Source organism: Filicampus tigris, chromosome 6 (genome assembly GCF_054856515.1).
Source record: "Filicampus tigris isolate MCC_2025a chromosome 6, RoL_Ftig_1.0, whole genome shotgun sequence".
Taxonomy (NCBI): Eukaryota; Metazoa; Chordata; class Actinopteri; order Syngnathiformes; family Syngnathidae; genus Filicampus; species Filicampus tigris.
The window spans coordinates 7,156,160-7,177,586 of record NC_141222.1 but is presented as its reverse complement, the minus strand read 5'-3'; the positions used below and the strand labels follow the sequence as shown (position 1 = coordinate 7,177,586).

Sequence of the window (21,427 nt, the reverse complement as noted above, 5' to 3'; positions counted from 1 at the left end):
AAAAGGAGCAGACGGGTGTAGCTCCCCTGCTGCTCTAAGTGGGACAGAGAAGAGTGGAGAGTTGTTGCCAGAGCTTCCTCTGCGGACCTGTTGGCTTGATAAGCAAACTGTTGAGGGTCAAACCCAAGGAGGAGACAGGAACTGATGTGGGCCCAGACCAGTTTTTCAAAGCACTTCATGCCTATGGGTGTCAGTGCCACTAGACGATTGTCTTTCACGCCACTAATGTTCTTCTTCTTAGGGAGGGGGATGATGTTGGAGGGCTTAATGCAGGAAGGGACAATTGCTTGGTTTAGGGACCGGTTGAACAAATAAACAAAAACAGCATATGCCGAATAATTTGGAACACAGTGCATGTGTCGGTGCCCTGATGTTTTCATACTAACAGGGCTCTATTTTGGTAGACAAGCGCACATGTGCTCGATGTAAAAATTGTCCCATCTTGATCTTCGTGCCGGGGCAAGTCTAGTTCACTGCGTTTGGGATTTTGGCAGATGGCGCTGAGCCATGCTGGGTGTTCCGGCGGGCGGGTGGCATTTTCTTTTACATGCTCTTGGCACACCTGACAATTTAATGGCAGAAAGTAGACTAATCTTAAGACCAGCAAGAACAGGACAATATATTCTGCGCTCCGCAACAATGCTTGGTGGAAGTCATTGTATTTCATTCATAAATATGACAACAGTGTGCATAGAGCCCTTTAACTTACACTGAATTTAAAAGGAATGAGAGGAGCCGCTTCCATTGGCCGAGACGCAAATCAGCTGTATTCACTCCCACAATGGCACAAATGCCCATTTCTACCTGCGTGCATCTATGAATTTACGAAAAGAAAGAAAACGTCATCCATGTGCCCAGTTAGACCACACTTTGCGCTAGACTTACACTGGTCACGAAAATACGGGTCTAAATTGTATTTTGTTTATTAAATGTAAAACTGTGAAAACAGAATGATAATTAAATGTTCACATTTTATTTATTTATTCTTTTTTTTTTTTTTTTTTTTCATTTTTTGTGCTTGTTGCCTGTTATGTTGTCAGTTGTTATTTTCTAATTGTTCTAGTTGAGGCAAGTTCACTCAGCACATACAGTTAGATATTTGTGGGAATGTAGCCTGTGTTTTTGTGGACCAACAAACCACTACACATTTTTCTGACATGTACTGGATATACATATAAGACTGCTTTGTACAAGTTGAGGTACTGTGAGTTTGTTGTCACTATCGTCCAAGTAAATTAACTATTGTCTAATCTGACTGCTTTTCTGCTCTCTTCCTCATTTTTTGTGCACTGTTTGACCCCAATCTACACAATCTAGGACCGCGACCTACGACCTGAAGAAATGGAAGGTATAATTGCTCTTGTAAAATTACTGCATCCCTCCCCTCACCCTGTCATTCCTTTCAATCTAATCAATTGATTGGGAACAGGAGAACTTTTCTGACTTTGTCCCCACCTTGACACATCCCATTGATGTTATGAACCTATGTGTCTCAACAAGTGCTGCAATGATATGTGCTTTTCACGCAAAGATACATAACGGGAAAAGTATTCCAGTAGTTTCATAATAAACATTATTGTAGAAAATAAATATGTGTAAAAGATGGGGAGCCATGTCATTTTTCCTGTGATTGTTTTCAGATTGTGGTTGCTAAGTAGATGTACATCATACTGTACATGTCAACACAACGTGTAAAGCTGTAATAATGCAATTGCAGTTGCATGTTATTGGTGCAGTGGTAATTGGGTTTCCAAAGTGATTTGTTTCCTGAATCTTTAAATTCTCTAGAGCAGGGGTGTCAAACTCATTTTTGTCACGGACCTCATCATAGTTATGGTGACCCTTGGAGGGCTGTTATGACTGTGAACCTATAGAAATGTATGATCGCCTTATATTATCACATGTACCGTATTTTCCAGACTATAAGCCGCTACTACTATAAGCCCTAGGTTTTGAACCTTGCGGAGTTCTGTAGAGTTGTGGCTATTCTGGGGATTTTTCTTCCACCGCTAGGGGCGGTTTAAAGGAAATTACACTACAATACAATACAATTGCCATTAACAGGTTGTGACTGCAGGTGGAAGAGTTCAACAGGCGAGGGCGCTATGCACTTGGTTATGTATTAGGTGGTATGTGGAAGTTAACTGACAAACTGGAGTGGCAGCGGGCAGTGAAATGAAGATAAGTACTTTATTTTCTCTTGGTTCTGTTCCGTTTTAATCAGCAAAGTTGCTGCCATGTTAAAAGGCACTGTTAGGAAGAATCTGTTTAGGTACATACATGTACATTTACAGTTCAAAATCGTTCAGTAAATGCAGTCAATATCAAATTTTTCAACATAGGTAGGTGCGCCTTATATAAAGGTGCGGCTTATAAATGTTTTTTTTTCATTGGGCTTTTAAAAATAGAGCGGGTGTGTCCTATATAAAGGTGCGCCTTATAATCCTGAAAATACGGTACCCAACAAATTGATGGATAACTAATTTTGAAATCAGAAACCAGTATATAGTTTGTTCAACTCTTTTTCGGTTTATTTTAAAGGATTGATTGGTAACACATGTTTGCAATATCTGATATGTAGAGGTAAAAGTAAAGACAGTTTGAAAGAAACATGTGAAGTCAACACACGATTTGCCTTGGCGGGCCACATTAAATGATGTCGCTATTGGATCTGGCGCCTGGGCCTTGAGTTTGACACCTGTGTTTTAGAGAGACAAGTGCAGACAAGTGCTGTTACAGTAACCTTATAATAAATAAATAAATAAATACATAAAAATCCTGTTATTCCTACAGAGCTGCGTGAAGCCTTCAGAGAGTTTGACAAGGACAAGGATGGCTTTATCAGCTGTAAGGACCTTGGCGAGTGTATGAGGACTATGGGATACATGCCAACAGAAATGGAACTGATCGAGCTCAGCCAGCAGATCTGTAAGTCCAGAAAAAAAGCTCATTGAAAAAGTGAAAATGCAATTCAGAAATCATTTGAAAGTCCGTTATCCTCCAACAGGAATCAATCAGGGGGTAACATATAGTATAATGTCTATTGTGTTACTAGTCAGTTCCTAATTAAATGGATGATGCCCCCATAAAGGGCGGCACGGTGTTTGACTGGTTAGCACGTCCGCCTCACAGTTCAGAGGTCGTGGGTTCGATCCCGGCTCCGGCCTCCCTGTGTGGAGTTTGCATGTTCTCCCCATGCCTGCGTGGGTTTTCTCCGGGTACTCCGGTTTCCTCCCACATTCCAAAAACATGCATGGTAAGTTGATTGGACTCTCTAAATTACCCCTAGGTGTGATTGTGAGTGTGGATGTTTGTCTTTGTGTGCCTTGCGATTGGCTGGCAACCAATTCAGGGTGTCCCCTGCCTACTGCCCGAAGACAGCTGGGATAGGCTCCAGCACGCCTCGCGATAATGATAAGCGTTATCGATAATGGATGGATGGATGCCCCCATAAAAGGATTTTAAGAAACAATTAAAAATGCTAACATGGTATTTGTAAATGAATAGGCCTAACACATTTGACAAAAAATGTGCACATTTAATTGGAATGTATAATTTAGTGGGGACTTTATTGACTGTTTTTTTTTCTTTTTTGAAACAAAATACAAAAACGTTCACACTTTATACACGATGGTAAAAAGATAACATGATAATAGAAAACAAGAAGAAACGTTACTTTTTAAAGAAATACACAGCTGAAAGGTTTGTGCACCAATTGATTCAATAAATTTTTTTATCGTTTTGTATACAGTACTTCATTGCTGTTTTGTTTTTCAATGCATGGAACTATTGCCATTGTAACAATTTCACTTCAGCTCATCTTTGTAGGGTCCAACCCTGGATAACTTTATTTAAGCTCTACAAAACCAAATAAGTTAAAAATGTTAAATCATTCTCTTAACAACATGGTCAACGAAACGGTTGAGCTGTCATTTATGTGCAATAATGAACTTGCTACTTGGAGGAGCAAGTAGTTTAAGGATGAACTGTTTATGGCTCAACATGATGTACTGTATGTAGTGTACAGTAGTTTCTTGTTTGTTGGCCTCCAGGTGGCGGCAGAGTAGACTTTGAAGACTTTGTGGAGTTGATGGGTCCAAAAATGCTGGCTGAAACTGCAGACATGATTGGAGTCAAAGAGCTGAGGGACGCCTTTAAAGAGGTAAGCATTACCAATGCTGCTTTCACCAGTCATCCATTATTTGTCCGTGATATAATCATCATCGTTGTTTGCATTTGGCCTTCTTTTTCTTGTTCCTAGTTTGACTCTGATGGCGATGGTCAGATCAGTCTTGGGGAGCTGAGAGAAGCCATGAAGAAGTTGATGGGAGAGCAACTCAACCACCGCGAGATTGATGAGATCCTGCGTGACGTTGACCTCAATGGGGACGGAGAGGTGGACTTTGAGGGTGAGTATGTATATGAACCCACACTATTGGCTATACCTACAAAAAAATATATTGGACATTTCCTATATATATATATATATATATATTGGAATGTATAATGTATATATATATGTATATATATATATATATATATATATATATATATATATATATATATATATATATATATATATTGTGGCAATATATATATATATAATATTCATTCATTCATTCATTATCCATACCGCTTATCCTCACAAGGGTCGCGGGCGTGCTGGAGCCTATCCCAGCTGTCTTTGGGCAGTAGGCGGGGGACACCCTGAATTGGTTGCCAGCCAATCGCAGGGCACACAGAGACAAACATCCGCACTCACAATCACACCTAGGGGCAATTTAGAGTATCCAATCAACTTACCATGCATGTTTTTGGAATGTGGGAGGAAACCGGAGTACCCGGAGAAAACCCACGCAGGCACGGGGAGAACATGCAAACTCCACACAGGGAGCCCGGAGCCGGGATCGAACCCACGACCTCTGAACTGTGAGGCGGACGTGCTAACCAGTCGACCACCGTGCCGCCCATATATATAATATATTATATAATATATATATATATATATATATATATATATATATATATATATATATATATATATATATATATATATATATATATATATATATATATATATATATATATATATATATATATAATATATATATATATATATATATATAATATATATTGTGGCAATATATATATATAATATATTATATAATATACTGCCCAAAGACAGCTGGGATAGGCTCCAGCACGCCCCGCGACCCTTGTGAGGAGAAGCGGTACAGATAATGGATGGATGGATATATATATTGTGGCAATATATATATATAATATATTATATAATATATATATATATATATATATATATATATATATATATATATATATATATAATATATATATATATATATATATATATATATAATATATATTGTGGCAATATATATATATAATATATTATATAATATACTGCCCAAAGACAGCTGGGATAGGCTCCAGCACGCCCCGCGACCCTTGTGAGGAGAAGCGGTACAGATAATGGATGGATGGATATATATATAGAGAGAGAGAGAGAGAGAGAGAGAGAGAGAGAGAGAGAGAGAGAGAGAGAGAGAGAGAGAGAGAGAGAGAGAGAGAGAGAGAGAGAGAGAGAGAGAGAGAGAGAGAGAGAGAGAGAGAGAGAGAGAGAGAGAGAGAGAGAGAGAGAGAGAGAGAGAGAGAGAGAGAGAGAGAGAGAGAGAGAGAGAGAGAGAGAGAGAGAGAGAGAGAGAGAGAGAGAGAGAGAGAGAGAGAGAGAGAGTCCATGATAGTGTAGTGGTACACACGCCTGAGTTGTGTGCGGGCAGCGTGGGATCGATTCCCGCTTAGTGACAGTGTCTATGTGGGCCCTGCGACTGGCTGGCGACCAGTTTGGGGTGTAGTCTGCCTTCGCCTGTTGACGGCTGGGATAGGCTCCAGCAACTCCCCGCGACCCTGTATAGGATAAGCGGTTTGGAAGATGACATGACATGACATATATATATATATATATATATATATATATATTAGGGATGGGACGAGATCTCGTGGGATTTGAACGCCACGAGATCTATTTTCTTTTCTTTTGACGGTGTTTTGGAGTCCGGGTGAATATAGCAGACGTGTCAAGCATATAGTTTATTTTTTTCACCGATGCTCAACAGCAGCAGCACTTTCGACGTCTAAATAAAGACAGCTCGAGCTACCCACGCACAAACTAATTATGGACGTAATCACGCGCTAGAACAACTCTTGGACCTGATGGCTTGCGTTCTAGAGCAGCGGGGTGCCGTATCTGTAGCTCTGAGGAGCCCACAACTACGACGAGTTGCAGAAATCTTGACACAGACGCAGTGACATTCCTCTTGTTGAAGATCGACTGAGAAACAAGTTGAACTCTACAATAAAATACAATTTTATTTATATAGCGCATTTCATAACAGCTAGAGCTGTAACAAAGCACTTTAAAAACAATACAATAAATAAAAAAAAACAATAAGAGGCAGTGATACATCAATTAATAAATATATCAATACATTAACAAATATAGAAAATATAAATAAAAATATAAATAAATAAAGCCAATAAATTAACATAAAACACTAGATACAATTGAGTTACTATCCCATGAGCACAGTTGAATTTTGTCAAAGTATTCAGTAAGAGGAAAGAGCTCAGCTTTAGCTGTTATTGTAGCAATATTTGAGATCATGTAACGAAAGTGACTCCTGTTTGAGATTTGCACTTTAGAGCTAGATGGTTAATTTTCTTGCAGTTCGATAAAAAACATTTTGAAAACTGAAAAAATTTCATTAGGTATTTTTTATATTCGAAATTTAGCAAAAATCTCGTCTCGTCCCGTTCTCGCGGACTCAATCTCGTGAGACATCTCGTCTCGTGGGATTTTTCCCATTTTTCGTCCCATCCCTAATGTATATATATCCATATATATATACAGTATATGATTTAATTATTATTATTACTGATATAATTGATCAGACAAAATCCAATGCCAATCCAAATACACCATAGCTCCCTTCACTTTTGTACTCCGCACACATGAAGTGTAGAGTCGCTTTCTGTCTTGTTGCTCATGTTGTTTGGAGCTTAGCTGATTAGTCGACGAGGGAGAAGCAGAAGAAATCTCCCGTGACAGGAAGACCCGGTGCACACATAAAGATTTTTTAAATCTTCAAAGATTTTCATCTATGGCAGACCCCACACATAGCGATAATCAGTCTTTTAACAGTTTTGCTTATACTGTGTGTGATAATCTCAACACACAAAACCAAACATGTAAAGATTCTGTTCCACCACCAATCTCGAAACAAGTTTTCCAAGTCTTCTACTACCAAATAAGTTGCACCGATGTTACCCGAGTGTTTCCGAAAGTTCTAGAATGCCAATTTGTCAAGAAAAGACTTCAGTTGGATTTATTTATGGCCACTTGCTTGTTTCTCAGGCAGGGAAGGTCTTTGATCAACTACGGCACATTCCATGTACAGTACAGTTTATAGAGTCATTGCCTCGGGGAGACATCAGATTGCCCCATGCACACGACATTTTTGGTTGTAAATGTTGAACACATTTTATATGTAAGATAGTCAGCCTGACCTGTTTCGGACCTTATCATCGTGACAAATCCACTTTTAACGCACAGTGGACCAAAGGATAACCCTATAGAATAATATTACAAGACCTGGCCTAATGCTGTGGTCATGCTGCGGTCAGACCCAACGCGATGACATAAAGTATGCTCTACGTCACACACACAGCAGCATATGTCACACACGCCCACACACAAGGAAGCAACACGCCTGTAGTTCCTCCGTGAACAAACACACACTATACACAATGGGCGAAGCGATATTTCATGGTATCTCATGTCGTATAAGATTCTCATATACTGTATTATCTTTTTGTCTGAGGTTTATTACGAGTGGATTTGCCGATAATACATTAGGTCCGAAGCGGGTCACGGCTGAGAATATTAAGAAATAACACATTCAATATTTATTACCAAATGTCTTCATGTGTGTGGTGAAAGTGACTACCGGTACTCTAGAATCATTTGACTCTCTGACTATGATGTAGAATGAAATGAAGCCAATCAAAGAAGTGCTCTGACCGATAACCCACTGATCAACACATTTTTACAAAATGTTTTAGCGATGCAAGTAAATGTGCTAGAATAAAGACATATTTGAAATCGGCATCAAAAATACATTTAGGGACAACAGAAGCCATCTCTGATTGAAATTTGCAGTTGAACAGTGTAAATGTAATGAAACGACATAGCGTCCAAAATAATAACATTTGAAATACTTAAAAAAGAATCCCTCTTTGACAGTATAAATGAAAATCAGTATTGTCCTATTATGCTCGAAAAGGCAACGTTTTATTAAAATAAAAAAAACAAAACTCCAATATTGGATATCATTAGAATAAGCAATGTACCTAATGTTATGGTCAGTGAATGTACATTCTGCATAACCTACTTCATAAATATATAAGATTAAATTCAGTTTGAGATCAAATGAAAGTTGGACTTACCCTTGATATGAATGTTTTCTTTCCTCAGAGTTTGTGCGAATGATGTCTCGCTGACCGAACCGTCTTTGCTGCAATGAATGGGGACCGGACTACACACTGTTAATGTTCTTGTAATTGTAATTCTTCTTGCTATACAAAAATGTTTGTGTCCTTCCTTTCATTCTGTAACAAGTGTAAGGGAACCCTCTGCATGTGTTACTGTACCGTGTCTGTGTCATGTGACTGTTGAGACATGTAATGGATGTGAAATAGAGAGGCAATTGAACAAGGGGAAGTATGACTATGCTCAAACGCTCAAGTCAAATATTCAAAATGGAATGAAACAGAATGAAATTATTTTGTTCAAAACACAAGAAAACAAAAAACATTTTCATGAAATGAATATGCTGCTTGCAAACATCTTTTTCACCTTGGATAATCTCATTACAGTTAGTCTGATAATACAACGCCACTTTAAATTATATGATTGTTCTTATTGACTTTTTAAACTTTATTTTTGAAAATGAACCAAATTAGTTTGGAGTATATGTTGCAGTATCTAAAAATAAGTCTTAAAGGGACTGTGGGGCTGGCCGGGATGGCCATGTTTTCACTAACAGTTGATCAGGAAAATGGAAAGAGTTGTCATTTTCTATTTTATCAATAAATTTGGGAGAAATTAGGAAATAAGTGACTCCATGAATAACGCTTCTCGTTAATGAGGAAAATGGCCGCGCCCCCTACTGTTCTATCCTTGTTCGGTCGGAGTCACTGGAGGAACAGATTACAAACTCTCCATTGGAAATCATTGTACTTTCATTGCTAATAACGTCCAAAAACGGTGATCAATTGGCACCAAAATGTATGCGGACATCCTTACTAATGACCACTTCAACATATCAAAAGGATTAACCTCTCCGTGGATGATTTATGAGAATGAGGAAATGTGGAAGTGAGCGTGAGCTACATAGATTTATGCTGGGACAAGCGCACACTGTTTCTTTGCTTAAAAAAACAAACAAACAAAAAAACTGTTTCTTTGCTGATCACGGTTAGGACAAGCGAGGAATTTAAAACCAGTCAGGATATTTACAGAGACTGAAGTGGGAATGAGTGGACGTGTACATTTATTTGGATGAGGAATGGCCACATTTTTTCGACCGACAACACGCCGTGGAACGTAACAGCCAAAACGGTACGTTGCAATGCGGCCACACTCGGCTGTGCAGTCAGCCTCCTCGCTGGAACTTTTTGTTTGCTGAACATTGATGCTTGCTGGCGGCTGCAAGTGGTGTCGGACAACGCACGCGATTGCTTGGGAGGCAACCCCGCGACATGAAGACACAGGCTCATTGTGAGAGCCAATGCTTTTGAAGTATTTTCTCAATTCTGTCATCAATTCTGTCATCATAAAGATTTAATGCACTTGCAGTAGTAGTAGCATAGCAGACAGTGTTTAGTATACAGTGTGCTGGTAGTCACGGAAGCAAAAAGCTTTTGACCGTGCTCATAGTCTAAGTACATGTTATCCACCTGCTGTAATGAATGATATTGCTCACTTTGTTGGATTACAAAACCTTCAATACAAGAAGACAAAAAAGGAACTTTGAGTCCGTGTGAGTAATTGAATGAAATTGAAAATCATGGATAAGAGATTTGTGCTACTATGAACGAGTCAGAACTACCTTCGACTACCAACATTGAAGTTATTGGTAAAACAGAATTTCTGCCATTACACTCATGATCACCTCCACACGCTGCGTGGACAGTAAGGAGCTGTTTTAACGGCCTGAAGCTAGTTGTTGCTATTAGCCATCCCGTTATCCTACCTTTAGCCGGGGAGGGAAGGGGGTGGGGTATAAAGCTCCAATCTGCCCGCCCTGCTGCTCGCTGCAAGCCACTGTCTCCCTCCTGGGAGTTGACACGAGTTTAGCGTCGCTAAATGTCCGAAATATAAACCAGTCGGGGTTCGTGTGCGCATTCATGCTCTTGTCCACTTCAGCCTGTGTAAGTGGAGAAGGTGATGCCCCTAAGTGGCTCACGTAGTTCCGTTTCTTGGTTGTCATCCCAGACCGTTACTCTTGCCCCTCTTGTGGAATTTAACCCTTGTATTTTGTCCGCCGGACTGTGGAACCCTTTAAGTTTTTATTTAAAAAAAAATTACCCCAGGCATATCAGATACCTTCACCTCGTGGTGATAATCCTCTGTTATAGGATTTTCTTTCTTTTTTTTTTCCATTACATTTTTTTTTTTTTTAAAAGGAGTATTAATTCATAAATGTGATCTAACAAATTAAGGTAAAGGGCAAATATTAATGTTTGCAGTTCATATGAACTTACAATTGGGATGTAGTAAAATCTGTTGAGTATTTTAACAGATAATTATTTGATTGAAAACCCCAAACTCGGGTCCACCCGACCCATCAACACTGGCTGAGTATCAAAAATACAACACCATACAATGGTTAAATTGGCAACTTCAAAACCAGCCAATTCCCTAAATGTACTGTTGTTGAGTGTAGCGCACGTTAATCTGCCAAAGCAGATCTACCTTCCCAGGAATTCATTTCTTCTTAGAGCACTTGAAGAGTATGTCATTTTAACGAACATTTGTTCAGTTAAGCGGGTAGAGAAGGTAGAAAGAGGGCAGTAGCGAAAAAGTACAACAGCATCTGTTCATGCGTATGTATACCAGAAGGGGGCACTACTGGCAAGCACAAGGGTGAACACATCACGGCTTTATCAAGCAAAAAGGTGAATGAATGGATTCTGTAGAAAAAACAAAAAAACAAAACAATACCACACTAAGTAGAAAAATAGCCACGTTCTGGCTCCGCCCCTGCTTGTTTCTTGTCCAACGGATTTGCTCCAGTTCATCTATGAATGTAATGAGGATAAAGCAGTACAGACAACGGATGCCATTTTAGTAGTGGTGGTTTACAGCCATGTCAAATTGCGTTGCATCATCCTGTATGTCAGCTGTTTCTTGATTTTGGTGCGCCTGAACTAGTAATCAAAATATTATGAATACCTTGTTGGATCATGTTAGATTGTTGCAGTAATATAATCACGTTACACGATACCGGAAATTAAGAGTTATTCAGTTTATCTTTTAGACGAGGAGGGTGACAAGAGCCTTTCAGTCATAAGCGTGAAAATTAATCCTGAATTATGTCAAATTAGTATGAATTATTATGCATGCTTAGAAAACGTGTTAAACATGTCAAAAAAAAAGAATCGAACTGTTTTAATGGCTGAATGAAGTGTGTGTGTGGGGGGGGGGGGTGGGGGGGGGGTCTGTATGTGTGAGAGATGGCCTGCAACCTTCAGGTTTCAAGATGGCCATTCTACCACCTGTGCCAAGTTGCGACACCTTTACGTGTACAGTGATTTCCCCAAACAGAAATGAGTGTGTGTGTGATTTGTAATGTCTATTTTTATATGAATAATCCTTGAAATATTGATATTGATTGATATTGATAAATTCTCAAAAGTTGACTTGGCAACACTGAGTGAAATTAGAGCAGTTTGTCAAATAGTTCCTTAGCAGTTCCTTATCAATTCTAATCATAGTCATACTTAATCCACTGATGGTGTCCCATGTTTGTGACTGCGAGAAATGAACCAGTTTCATGCAGAAGAAATTTATGCAATTGCTCAGTAACTCGGGCACTATTTCACAACATGAGACAATATCCGGAAGAAGAAATGCTGAACGTGCAGTATTTGGGTATCATACTTACAGAATAAGTCAGTGAGTTAACTTTTCCCAATCAAATCGATACACAATTGTATTCTTAACACCTGTTTTTGTGTATCTTAGTGATTGATTTCAACATGCAAATCCAGATGTGCTGCACAATTCCAAGAATTGTGATAGTGGTAGACGTAGTTTGTCAAAGTTGGTTGTCAGAAACGCTAATGAAAGCCCGTTAAAATGACAGTCGGACCGGCCTATAGGTGATTAGTATTTGGTCCGGCCAGAAAAAATGGCGGATAAACAGACGGCGGAAGGGTACCAGCGATAAACGGATCGTAAAGTTTTACTAAAATATGCGGTTGAACATTCAAAGATTTCAATGCCTAAAAAGTGTATACAATTTCATAAAGATGTTTTAAAGTTACTGTATTTTTTTCATTATAAAAATACTTTTAATATGGTTAGCAATAATTGTAACTGTTATTGTAAGTATTTTTTTCATCACAAAAAGTGTATATTTGTACTGTAATGACAAATTGGCTTTAACTTGAATACTTAGATGTGTCATAGACTGCTGCTGCTGAGTGTTTAAAGATGTCAGTGTCTTAATAATTTGCAAAATTAAGAGATCTTTATTGTTAGTGTATTTTTTATTCTGGTGTAATTTCTTAGAATTTTACCCGAATGGTTCGCTTTTATTTATTTTTTCCAAAAAAAGTACAATTTACTTGACATCTTTTCAAAATAAAAATATTTTTTTTTGTACCGAAAATATACCGAACCGAAGTTTCCCAAAAAAACCAACCAAACCGAAACGTGATTTAGTGTACCGTTACACCCCTAATTACTATATGAATTTTTTTTAACAGGTAACTAGTAACTGTATGTATTCACTTACCCGTCAGCTGTAGCTATCCCCCCCACACACGCGCATAAAAAATTCCGGGCCACGAAAAATTGTTGTGGTCCGGGGGCACCATCTGACTTTTTAGCTTAGTGCACCCAAAGGGATAGCAGTGGCCCTGCATCTTTCACATGAAAAGTGGAATCCCACTTGGTAGACTTATTTCATAGCATTGGCTGGAAACTTTCAGGATTAACACTGTAGATGCGGCATAGCTATGTGTGTATATCATTGTGCAGCCCAAGTTGACACACGTCACGGTTTTCTTGTGACGTGTTTAATGAACATGTCGGCCAGCTATATTATTTTTAAAATCATTTTTAAATTTATGAAATGTACATGAAAATTAATGAAGTTATCAAATGAATTATAGACAAAATATTAGGTTTTTACTTCTGCTAATAGTGTACGTATGTGTATTGTCCCTTAAGGGGGAAAACTAATTTAGTATTGCACATTCTTTTTAAGGTCCCCTCTTTCGTTTCACTAATTCAAATTCAGTCACTCGGTATCACCTGCTAACTTTTACTCATTAACTGCCATATTCTCCTGTGGGCGCACAAGTCTTTTTTGTTTTTTTAATCTGCCTGGTTTGCACACTTTAGAAGGCATGCCAATTCTCCCATTCAAACTTCAGGCATAACCTGGACATTTGTGCGCAACCACCAAACTTGTTGACTCGTTGTATTCTGAGGGTTTTCCTAATTCCCATATGGTGGAGTTTTCAAGAGAAGAGTGAATTCTATAGAGATCCATTTGGAAAATATGTCAAACGTTAAAGAGGAAGTCAACCCAAAAATGTTCTTGACAAAATCTGTTCTACGTAGCCCCACTAGTCTAAAGACGGTATTCTGATTAATGTTGTGTTGTGTTGAATCTGCATTAAGTAGCAAAATCCCCCTGTTTTTATCTACTTCAGGGGGCGAACATTTGGGCACCTGCTGTCAACCAGTCATGGCTCAGCTTCAGAAAACAGGTGGGCTGTGATTAGTCATTACCCGAGCCCTGAGAAGCGGTGATGTCATTTTCAGTCGACAGCAAGTGACAAAATGTCTGCCCCCTGAGATGGCCGAAAAACGGGTGTATTTTTCTGCTCAAGTCATGTTCCACAAACACAATATTAATCAGAATAGCATGTTTAGACTAGTGTGGCTGCAGAGAACATATTATCATAAATAAAATGTTTGGGTTGACTTCTCTTTTGAATGTAAAATTAACTTGCGTAGTGGATCTGGAAGTTACTGTATATTAATCGTTGCCAATTACGTGCGCGCCGGTCATCTAACAGGCCACTTTGGAGTAGCATGTGTTTTTGCATTCTGTATTTAATAAATCCAATAAAAGTAATTCAATCAAAATACAGCGCTCATGACTGAATGCATGTTTGGAGCCGTTGCAATAGTACAGAAGAGAGTGAGGCAATGTGTCAAGTCACTTCAACAGCTTGCATAGATCAAATAAAAACAAATGGTTCAAAATGTATCACACCATCATTACATTATTAAATTACATCATCACATCATTATTTTTATTATCATTATTACAATGAATGCAGATGTTGTGAGCAGTGCTTACAGACAAACTCCAAGCCACCCACACAAGTCAGCAGCTGCGCCGTCACAGAAGCAGGTGATTGAATCAAAACGTGCAATATGCTGTTTCACCTCCACAGAGCGCTAGACTTACTAGTGTGCAACAAAAAATGTGCTTAAGTCTTCGGGAGAATGTGGTCTAGGAAATGTACAGTATAAACAGGGAACGCCCTCATTTGAATGTGCCTAAGTGAATACAGTTCTCATGACTGAATGCAAGCCAGACGCTTCAATTGATGGGAGGATCTGCGCAGCCAAAAGTGCTGCAGGCTTTTCTGATTTAAGCACATGGCAGAATCTGATCATCTACATCTCACACACCCAATATCTCTGTGAACTACATTTTTCATCATTCCATTCGGCGTTTCCTGAAGAACGGTACCAAAATTCCCCGCAGTCCTGGTTGCCATTGTAACTGTTTGGCTGGCCATCAGACCAAAACCTGCAATGTTTAGAGAGAAAATATCAATTAAAGTATATATGAAGGACCAACCTTGGCTAGTGAAGGCCAGATGAAGCTTTGACTTTCCATGCAATTGATTGACAAAAAGGTTCAGCTTCTGAAGCACAAACTCCCATGGTGGCCAAAACCTTGATTGTCAATTGAACTATGTGTGATGGCTTTTTTTTGCAGTCTTGCAACAGTCTCTGCAGAGGAATAATTCCTCAAATTAAACACCATAATTAGATCTTGTTTCATTCAGTTCATTCACGTGGTCTATAATTCATTTGTGTTTAATGCTATTGTACAAAATAACAAATCCAATAGGACAGAGTGGCACAGGTGGTTGAATGTGTATGTGTGTGTGTATATATATATATATATATATATATATATATATATATATATATATATATATATATATATATATATATATATACATATATATATATATATATATGTACTGCATTAGGGCTAGGACCTTTGTCTTAGTCTGATACAGATCCTGATACTTGGGTTGCGAGCCGATATGTATTGCGATACTACTAATATTATTAAAATACATCTATAAAAAAACGGAGTCTTTTGTTTCCAAAGTTTTAACTTAAGAAAGTGAGAAAATATCTGTTACTTACTCTAGGGTCAGTACTGTCCCATCCACCCACTTCCAGTGACCCTCTATTCCCTCATCGGTCAGTCCAAGCCAGACCTCTTTGTTGTTTGAAAACAAGCCATTAACAAATGTCTAGAAAAAGAAAGAGAATGGTTGTTTAGACATCATACAGCACTGTACAACAAAAGTCAAGTTACAGTAATTGATTGTGAAATGGAGGAAACCAAATAAATTCTGACACACGATGGAGGGTGAGTCTGTGGCTCCCAGGTTAACAACATCCTGCATTTTATTCGGAGAAATGCCACCCCCGTTTTGGTGTATGAGAAATGCAACCCCTGTCTTGATTTATTTCAAAGAAATCCATCTCTTCAGACAAGTGTTTTGTGTGTGTCTGAGCTGTATCTTTGAACCTTTTGTAATATTTATATTGGCTATGAGCTTAATTCATATTTTCATTTTAGCTCTCATGTTTTTATGTAAAAGGTTTTGGGTTTTTTTTTTTTCCAACATTACAAATGTTTGTGACCCCTTTTCTCAGACAGAGCAAGTTAAACGTGCTTGTATGAAATGTTGATGGGTGAAGTTTCCACGTGTAACCATGAGATTCACTGAGCTTCAAAGACAAAAATGTGATATACAATCAACCCACCATTTCTGCTTTGCTGTTGATGATGACCAGGTCTGCTCCTTTTCCTTGACAGTTATTTCTGCTCAGGTACCATGTCTTCTTGGTTGAAGAAGTTAAGTAGCAGCTGTTCTCAAACTTCTTCCAGCCACTTGGACAGACCTTGTCTGTAATGAAATGATATTCATTGATACAAAAAAAATAATATGAGAACATGTAATAGAAATTGAATTGCCATAATTGCCTAATTGGCATTTTATTGTTGGAATAGACATTTACATGTGGTCATAACCACTTTTGTACCGGTAATCAGTTTTATTTTGGTGGATATCCGAGCACTATATATATTTTTTTACTTTTTTGGTAATTCATTCCAGGCATGTCAAAACAAACATAAATACTAACCCACAGCTACATATCTTTAACACCAAAGGGATTTGAATATATCTGTAAATACAAGCGGTGTAACAATTCATCTATTTAATCGATGTATCCATACCTGTCAAATTGTACACTTTCGGCGTAATTTGTACAGGTGGAAACACATTTCAAACATGTACGGCATACATCGCTGATTTCCGTTCACGTGACAGCAGCCATTCAAAAATCATGTGTAATGTGTAAGATTAATATATACAGCTATGTAAGGGCAAATTACAACTTTCGACAGCTTCAGTACACCCCGGGGAGTTGACAGATATGCGGATCGTTGTGTCTGCCCTATATCGATCGGCGCTGGACTAGTTTACAACGACTCTGGCCACACATCAGAAAAGTGTGTTGCTGCCAGACAACATGTAGACTAGCTGATATTTTTGAAAAAGAATATGTCAGCTTTGTCAAAATTGTTTACTGTTACATACACTTGTTCTTTATGTAGGACAATCACAGCAACAGGTTAATTTCATGTGAAAATATACAAGTTTAATGCTTGTATATATATTTTTGTCCCACAAAAGAGAATGTAGAATATTATTCAGACATATGAAGCACATTTACAGTGGCAGTAGCTGGCGAATGCATCCAGCCTGAGCCTCCAAAAGGCACAGTCTATGAAAATTAAAATGTCTGAAAACATGATCAATAGCTGGCTGCCGATGTCTTGTTTTTTCCGTTCTTGAAAGAAGAACATGAAATCTAGGAGTGCTATCTAAATTATGGCAATACTTGATGACGCCATACGGCACGTTTACAGCAAAATAGACCAGGAAACGAGTCAATAATGAACAATGTCTTATTGCGCCACGCGTTACATCATAGTGATCATGTGCCTGCGTAAAACTGGTCAAGATGGCGCTGCACAGGGTAGGCTATGTCATTATTTTGATACTTACTTGACTAAAGCTTTTTTCAGGGAATAAGATGCCACTAATATATGCACTATTATTATTTATACACACTGCCTAATCGAATGATGAACAATTTATTTTCAGTGGTGTGTTGCTTTAAGCATATGCTGTACATACAACACATTTTGAGCATTTCCCCCCATTTCTTGTTCAGATTCTGTGAATAAACATTTACAAAATAAATATTTTCATAGGGTTTACACACTATCTATATACCCACACTCTTTACATACAGCATATAAGCACACACATATGTCCATTGCAACATGTCTGAAAAGGGCGAGAAAGAGCAAATGTTTCCTTTTCCTTCATAAAGGTTGCTAAATACTGTTAGCATTTTCCTGCGTTACCTTTTAGCGTTGTGTTCAATCTTGTGACGGTAGCCCGCAGCTGGTCAACCTCAGCACTCATGTTGCTGATTTCCACCCTCTGCAGGTCTCTCTCTGCCGTCACATTTTTCAAGCGGCTTTCAAGATACTTTTTCTCTTCAATTGTGGAATTGTAGGAGGCCATCAATTCGTCAGTGGCTTTGGCCAGTGTGGTGTAAATGGCCTGGAGATTTTCTTTTTCCAACGTTAGGTTTTGGTGACTGCTTGCAATGTTGTCTCTCTCGCTGGCGGAATAGCTGTATTCCATCTGTAGATGCTCAATATCCTTGATCAGGCTGTTATAACTCATTTGCAGCTTCTCTTTTGACCTTGTCACATTGTTGAATTTGTTCTGCATAATGTCTCTCTCTTTAATCGTAGAGTCGTAGTTGGCCTGCAAGACATTTTTGCTCTTGCCCAGTGATTCATACTTTGTTTGTATTAAGTCTTTGGCGGTCGACAAGGCATCATTATTAGTCTGCAGCTGCTCCTTACTGGCCTTCAGCTGCTCAAGATCTTTCTTTAGAGCAGTGTTGCTGGCTTGCAATTTGCTTTGACTCGCTTTTAGTTGGTTTGTTTCCGCTTTCAGTAAATTGTTGTTGGTTTGGATTTGAGTTGTCGATTTAGACACGTAGTTGTAACTTTGTTGTAAATGCTCATGGGTGATTTCGAGAGTCTTCTTCTCGCTCTGTACAGTCTTGAGTTGGGACTGTAGTTTTTCTTTCTCTCCTCCAACAGTTTCTAACTTCTTCTGATTGTCTTCGCCCAATTTCCAGTCTGCCACAGAAAACAGATATATCAAAGTTAAGCAGTTTTATACTGTTGGCAAACTTTTGACATTTGTGGCAAGGATAAGAATAAGGTAGACTCACAGTGGACAGATTGACCGATGATCCCAACCACCAGGACAACACACAACAGCCCAAGGAAAAGTGTGGCGGCTCGAGAAGGGCTGTTTCTCAATGCATAAACTGAAAAATACAGATTTAGATAGATTTGTAATATGGCATTTATAATTTATTCAGAGAGTCAATTACTAATGCCTCTGATGAGCCAACATTTTGTGACCACTTGCACATTATAATGATATCAAAGAGTAATAATAACACGGGAGGCATCAACTGCACTGCATTACACTGTACCTACCGGTATGCACTACATTATACTAGATAGTAGAAGTGCCTTTATATCGCTGTGGTCGATATTGTCATTGTCTCAGTATAAAATAATGAGCCGTTATGCTTATAATTTTGTTTTGTGTAGGTGCGTAACTTGGCTGCTACAGCCCTGTCTCTGCTTCGTTGTTACAGTATACATGCACCCGATTTGGCTGCATAATCCATGTGAGCATGTGACACATCACAAGAAAGACACTCACTGGCCCACGTGCCCGAACTGCTGCGTTGAACATGAATGTTATGTGGGAAAAATGACGGTCGTGCCGACTTCAACTGAGTTATATAACGGCCGCACGGTAATCGCCTGATTAAAAAAATAGAGTCATCCAATTCACATTAGTGACAATGTGAATTGGAGGACACGTTGATCTTCAACACTTCAAACACGCCTTGTGGCCCTTGGTTCCTCCTGGGACTAAGCATGCCTGGCGTTGCTTCACAATTGAATGAGCGAGAAGTACCCCACCTCAAGCAAAAGAAACTCACAGGGGTAATTAAATATTTTATTTCTTGTTTCTTGGCTGTTGGCATACCTGCATTGCCTTCTAGAATGTTCCTGTGTTCCTGACTTGACTTGAATTTTTGGACTTAGGTAAAGCAATCGCTCTTAATAGGCACTATCCAATGTCTATTGTTATCAGAGGTGGAAAATCCAGGTCCAGAAAGTGAAAACCCTGCCACAGTTTGGCTTTGGTAAACAAGCACGTTTACCTGCCAAATGAGTAGAAGCACCTGTGTCCAAAGCCAAATTGTGGCAGGATTTTTCCCTTCTGGACCTCGACTTTCCAACTCTTAATGTTATAGATAAATATGACAGACAACACGGTCAAATTAGCGAACAGATAATGTCTCAATGGAAGTTTTGTTATTGTGAGCATTGGATGATTATTGCTGCAGCAACTCATTATTGCTGCAGCAATAATAGCATTTTGGAGGGAGACAACTGTGAAAATTGGATGGACGAGTACAGAAGTGCATGGTAATATATGATATGAAGATGCTTTTTTTTTTCACAAAAACTCGTGATAAATACAGACTTTTCACAAAAAGGTTGGGATATTCTGCTAATCTGCTTTTGGGAAATATTGCAGGATGAACCTGAAATGCATATAAACCTTTAAATGTAAAGTGAAAATTATATTTCCTGGTTCAATTACAATTGGTATTTAAAACAGTCCTGTGGAGATTTATTTATTTATTTTTATAAAAAATAGATTTTCTCCTGAAAACTTCTGTCAGTGAAATGAAAATGTGTCTATGTTGGCTTTCTGTCTACAGTACGTGATAACAACCCTAAAGAGGCAAAACAGACAACAGCCATAACAGGTTCAACCGGAGGAAAACCTTATTTCACAACTCATATATGAAAAAAACTTGTAAATGTAAATAATAGGTAACATTTTATGAGCATTTCATTTATCAAGCATCGCAATAATCTGGATAAACTGTTACCTGAATATTTCAGCTTGCTGCCATCCACTAAAAGATGTTTGTAGCCACCATTCCCATCATCTATGTCCATTGTTGTCTCTGTAGAAGTTTGGTACTTAACAGTCATTTTTGCATCAGCTTCCTCTCTATTGTTGAAGTAAACAGTTGATCCAGGTACAAGTTTTTGCTGTATGATTAAATATAAGCAATAGCATTATATTTCTAGCACTTTTAATTGAGTGTAAGATATAAAATAAGAAGACTTACCACTCCTTGCAGTGTTTATAAAAATTCTCAAAAGTTGATTTGGCAACACTGAGTAAAATTAGAGCAGTTTGTCAAATGATTCCTTAGCAGTGTTATCAAATTGAATCATAGTCACACTTCATCCACTGATCTCTCCTGTGTTTGTGACTGTGAGAAATAAACCAGTTTCGCACAGAAGAAATCAATGCAACTGCACAGCAACTCAGGAACTATTTCACAATATGAAACAATATCCGGTAGAAGAGATTGTACAAACCACAGAGATGCTGAACGTGCAGTTTTCATACTTACTTTTTTTTTTTCTTAAAAAAAATGTCAGTTGGTTCACATGTTCTAACCTGTATTACTCACACAAAATAATTGTGAAAATGCTGATTAAATAGATATACACTTGTATTCTTGAGATTAAAAACTTTAATTACAATTTCTTTTTATCATTGTATCCTAGTAATC

General features: G+C 38.4%; 2 protein-coding genes across 4 annotated transcripts in view; one reads left to right on the top strand and one right to left on the bottom strand.

Annotated features, from left to right (window-relative positions):
* Positions 1-10,097, top strand: part of cabp2a (calcium binding protein 2a) — a 29,064-nt gene extending 18,967 nt beyond the window's left edge. For all 3 annotated transcript variants that reach the window (XM_086033954.1, XM_086033953.1, XM_086033952.1), the window contains 5 exons: positions 1,318-1,348; positions 2,794-2,928; positions 4,053-4,162; positions 4,262-4,409; positions 8,552-10,097. In XM_086033954.1, the coding sequence (XP_085890080.1) occupies positions 1,318-1,348; positions 2,794-2,928; positions 4,053-4,162; positions 4,262-4,409; positions 8,552-8,577 (450 nt within the window). In that variant the 3' untranslated portion in view covers positions 8,578-10,097. The remainder of the gene's footprint in view (positions 1-1,317; positions 1,349-2,793; positions 2,929-4,052; positions 4,163-4,261; positions 4,410-8,551) is intronic.
* A 4,480-nt stretch (positions 10,098-14,577) lies between these two features.
* LOC147145598 (uncharacterized) lies at positions 14,578-21,150 on the bottom strand. The gene is made up of 7 exons (XM_086033531.1): positions 20,975-21,150; positions 20,729-20,894; positions 18,971-19,069; positions 18,081-18,875; positions 16,406-16,548; positions 15,776-15,885; positions 14,578-15,140 (listed from the first exon to the last, which is right to left on the bottom strand). The coding sequence occupies exons 2-7, from the start codon at positions 20,832-20,834 to the stop codon at positions 15,005-15,007; spliced, it is 1,389 nt and encodes a 462-aa protein (XP_085889657.1). The 5' UTR covers positions 20,835-20,894; positions 20,975-21,150; the 3' UTR covers positions 14,578-15,004.
* Positions 21,151-21,427: the final 277 nt, after the last annotated feature.

Bases quoted from the DNA above. Each gene is read 5' to 3' on its own strand.
- LOC147145598 (XM_086033531.1), bottom strand. From the start codon at position 20,834: ATGACTGTTAAGTACCAAACTTCTACAGAGACAACAATGGACATAGAT. The intron at 15,886-16,405 runs GTGGGTTGATTG...TTCTTTTTCTAG, and splicing joins TCAACAGCAAAGCAGAAATG to ACATTTGTTAATGGCTTGTT. The intron at 15,141-15,775 runs GTAAGTAACAGA...TAAACATTGCAG, and splicing joins GGGACAGTACTGACCCTAGA to GTTTTGGTCTGATGGCCAGC.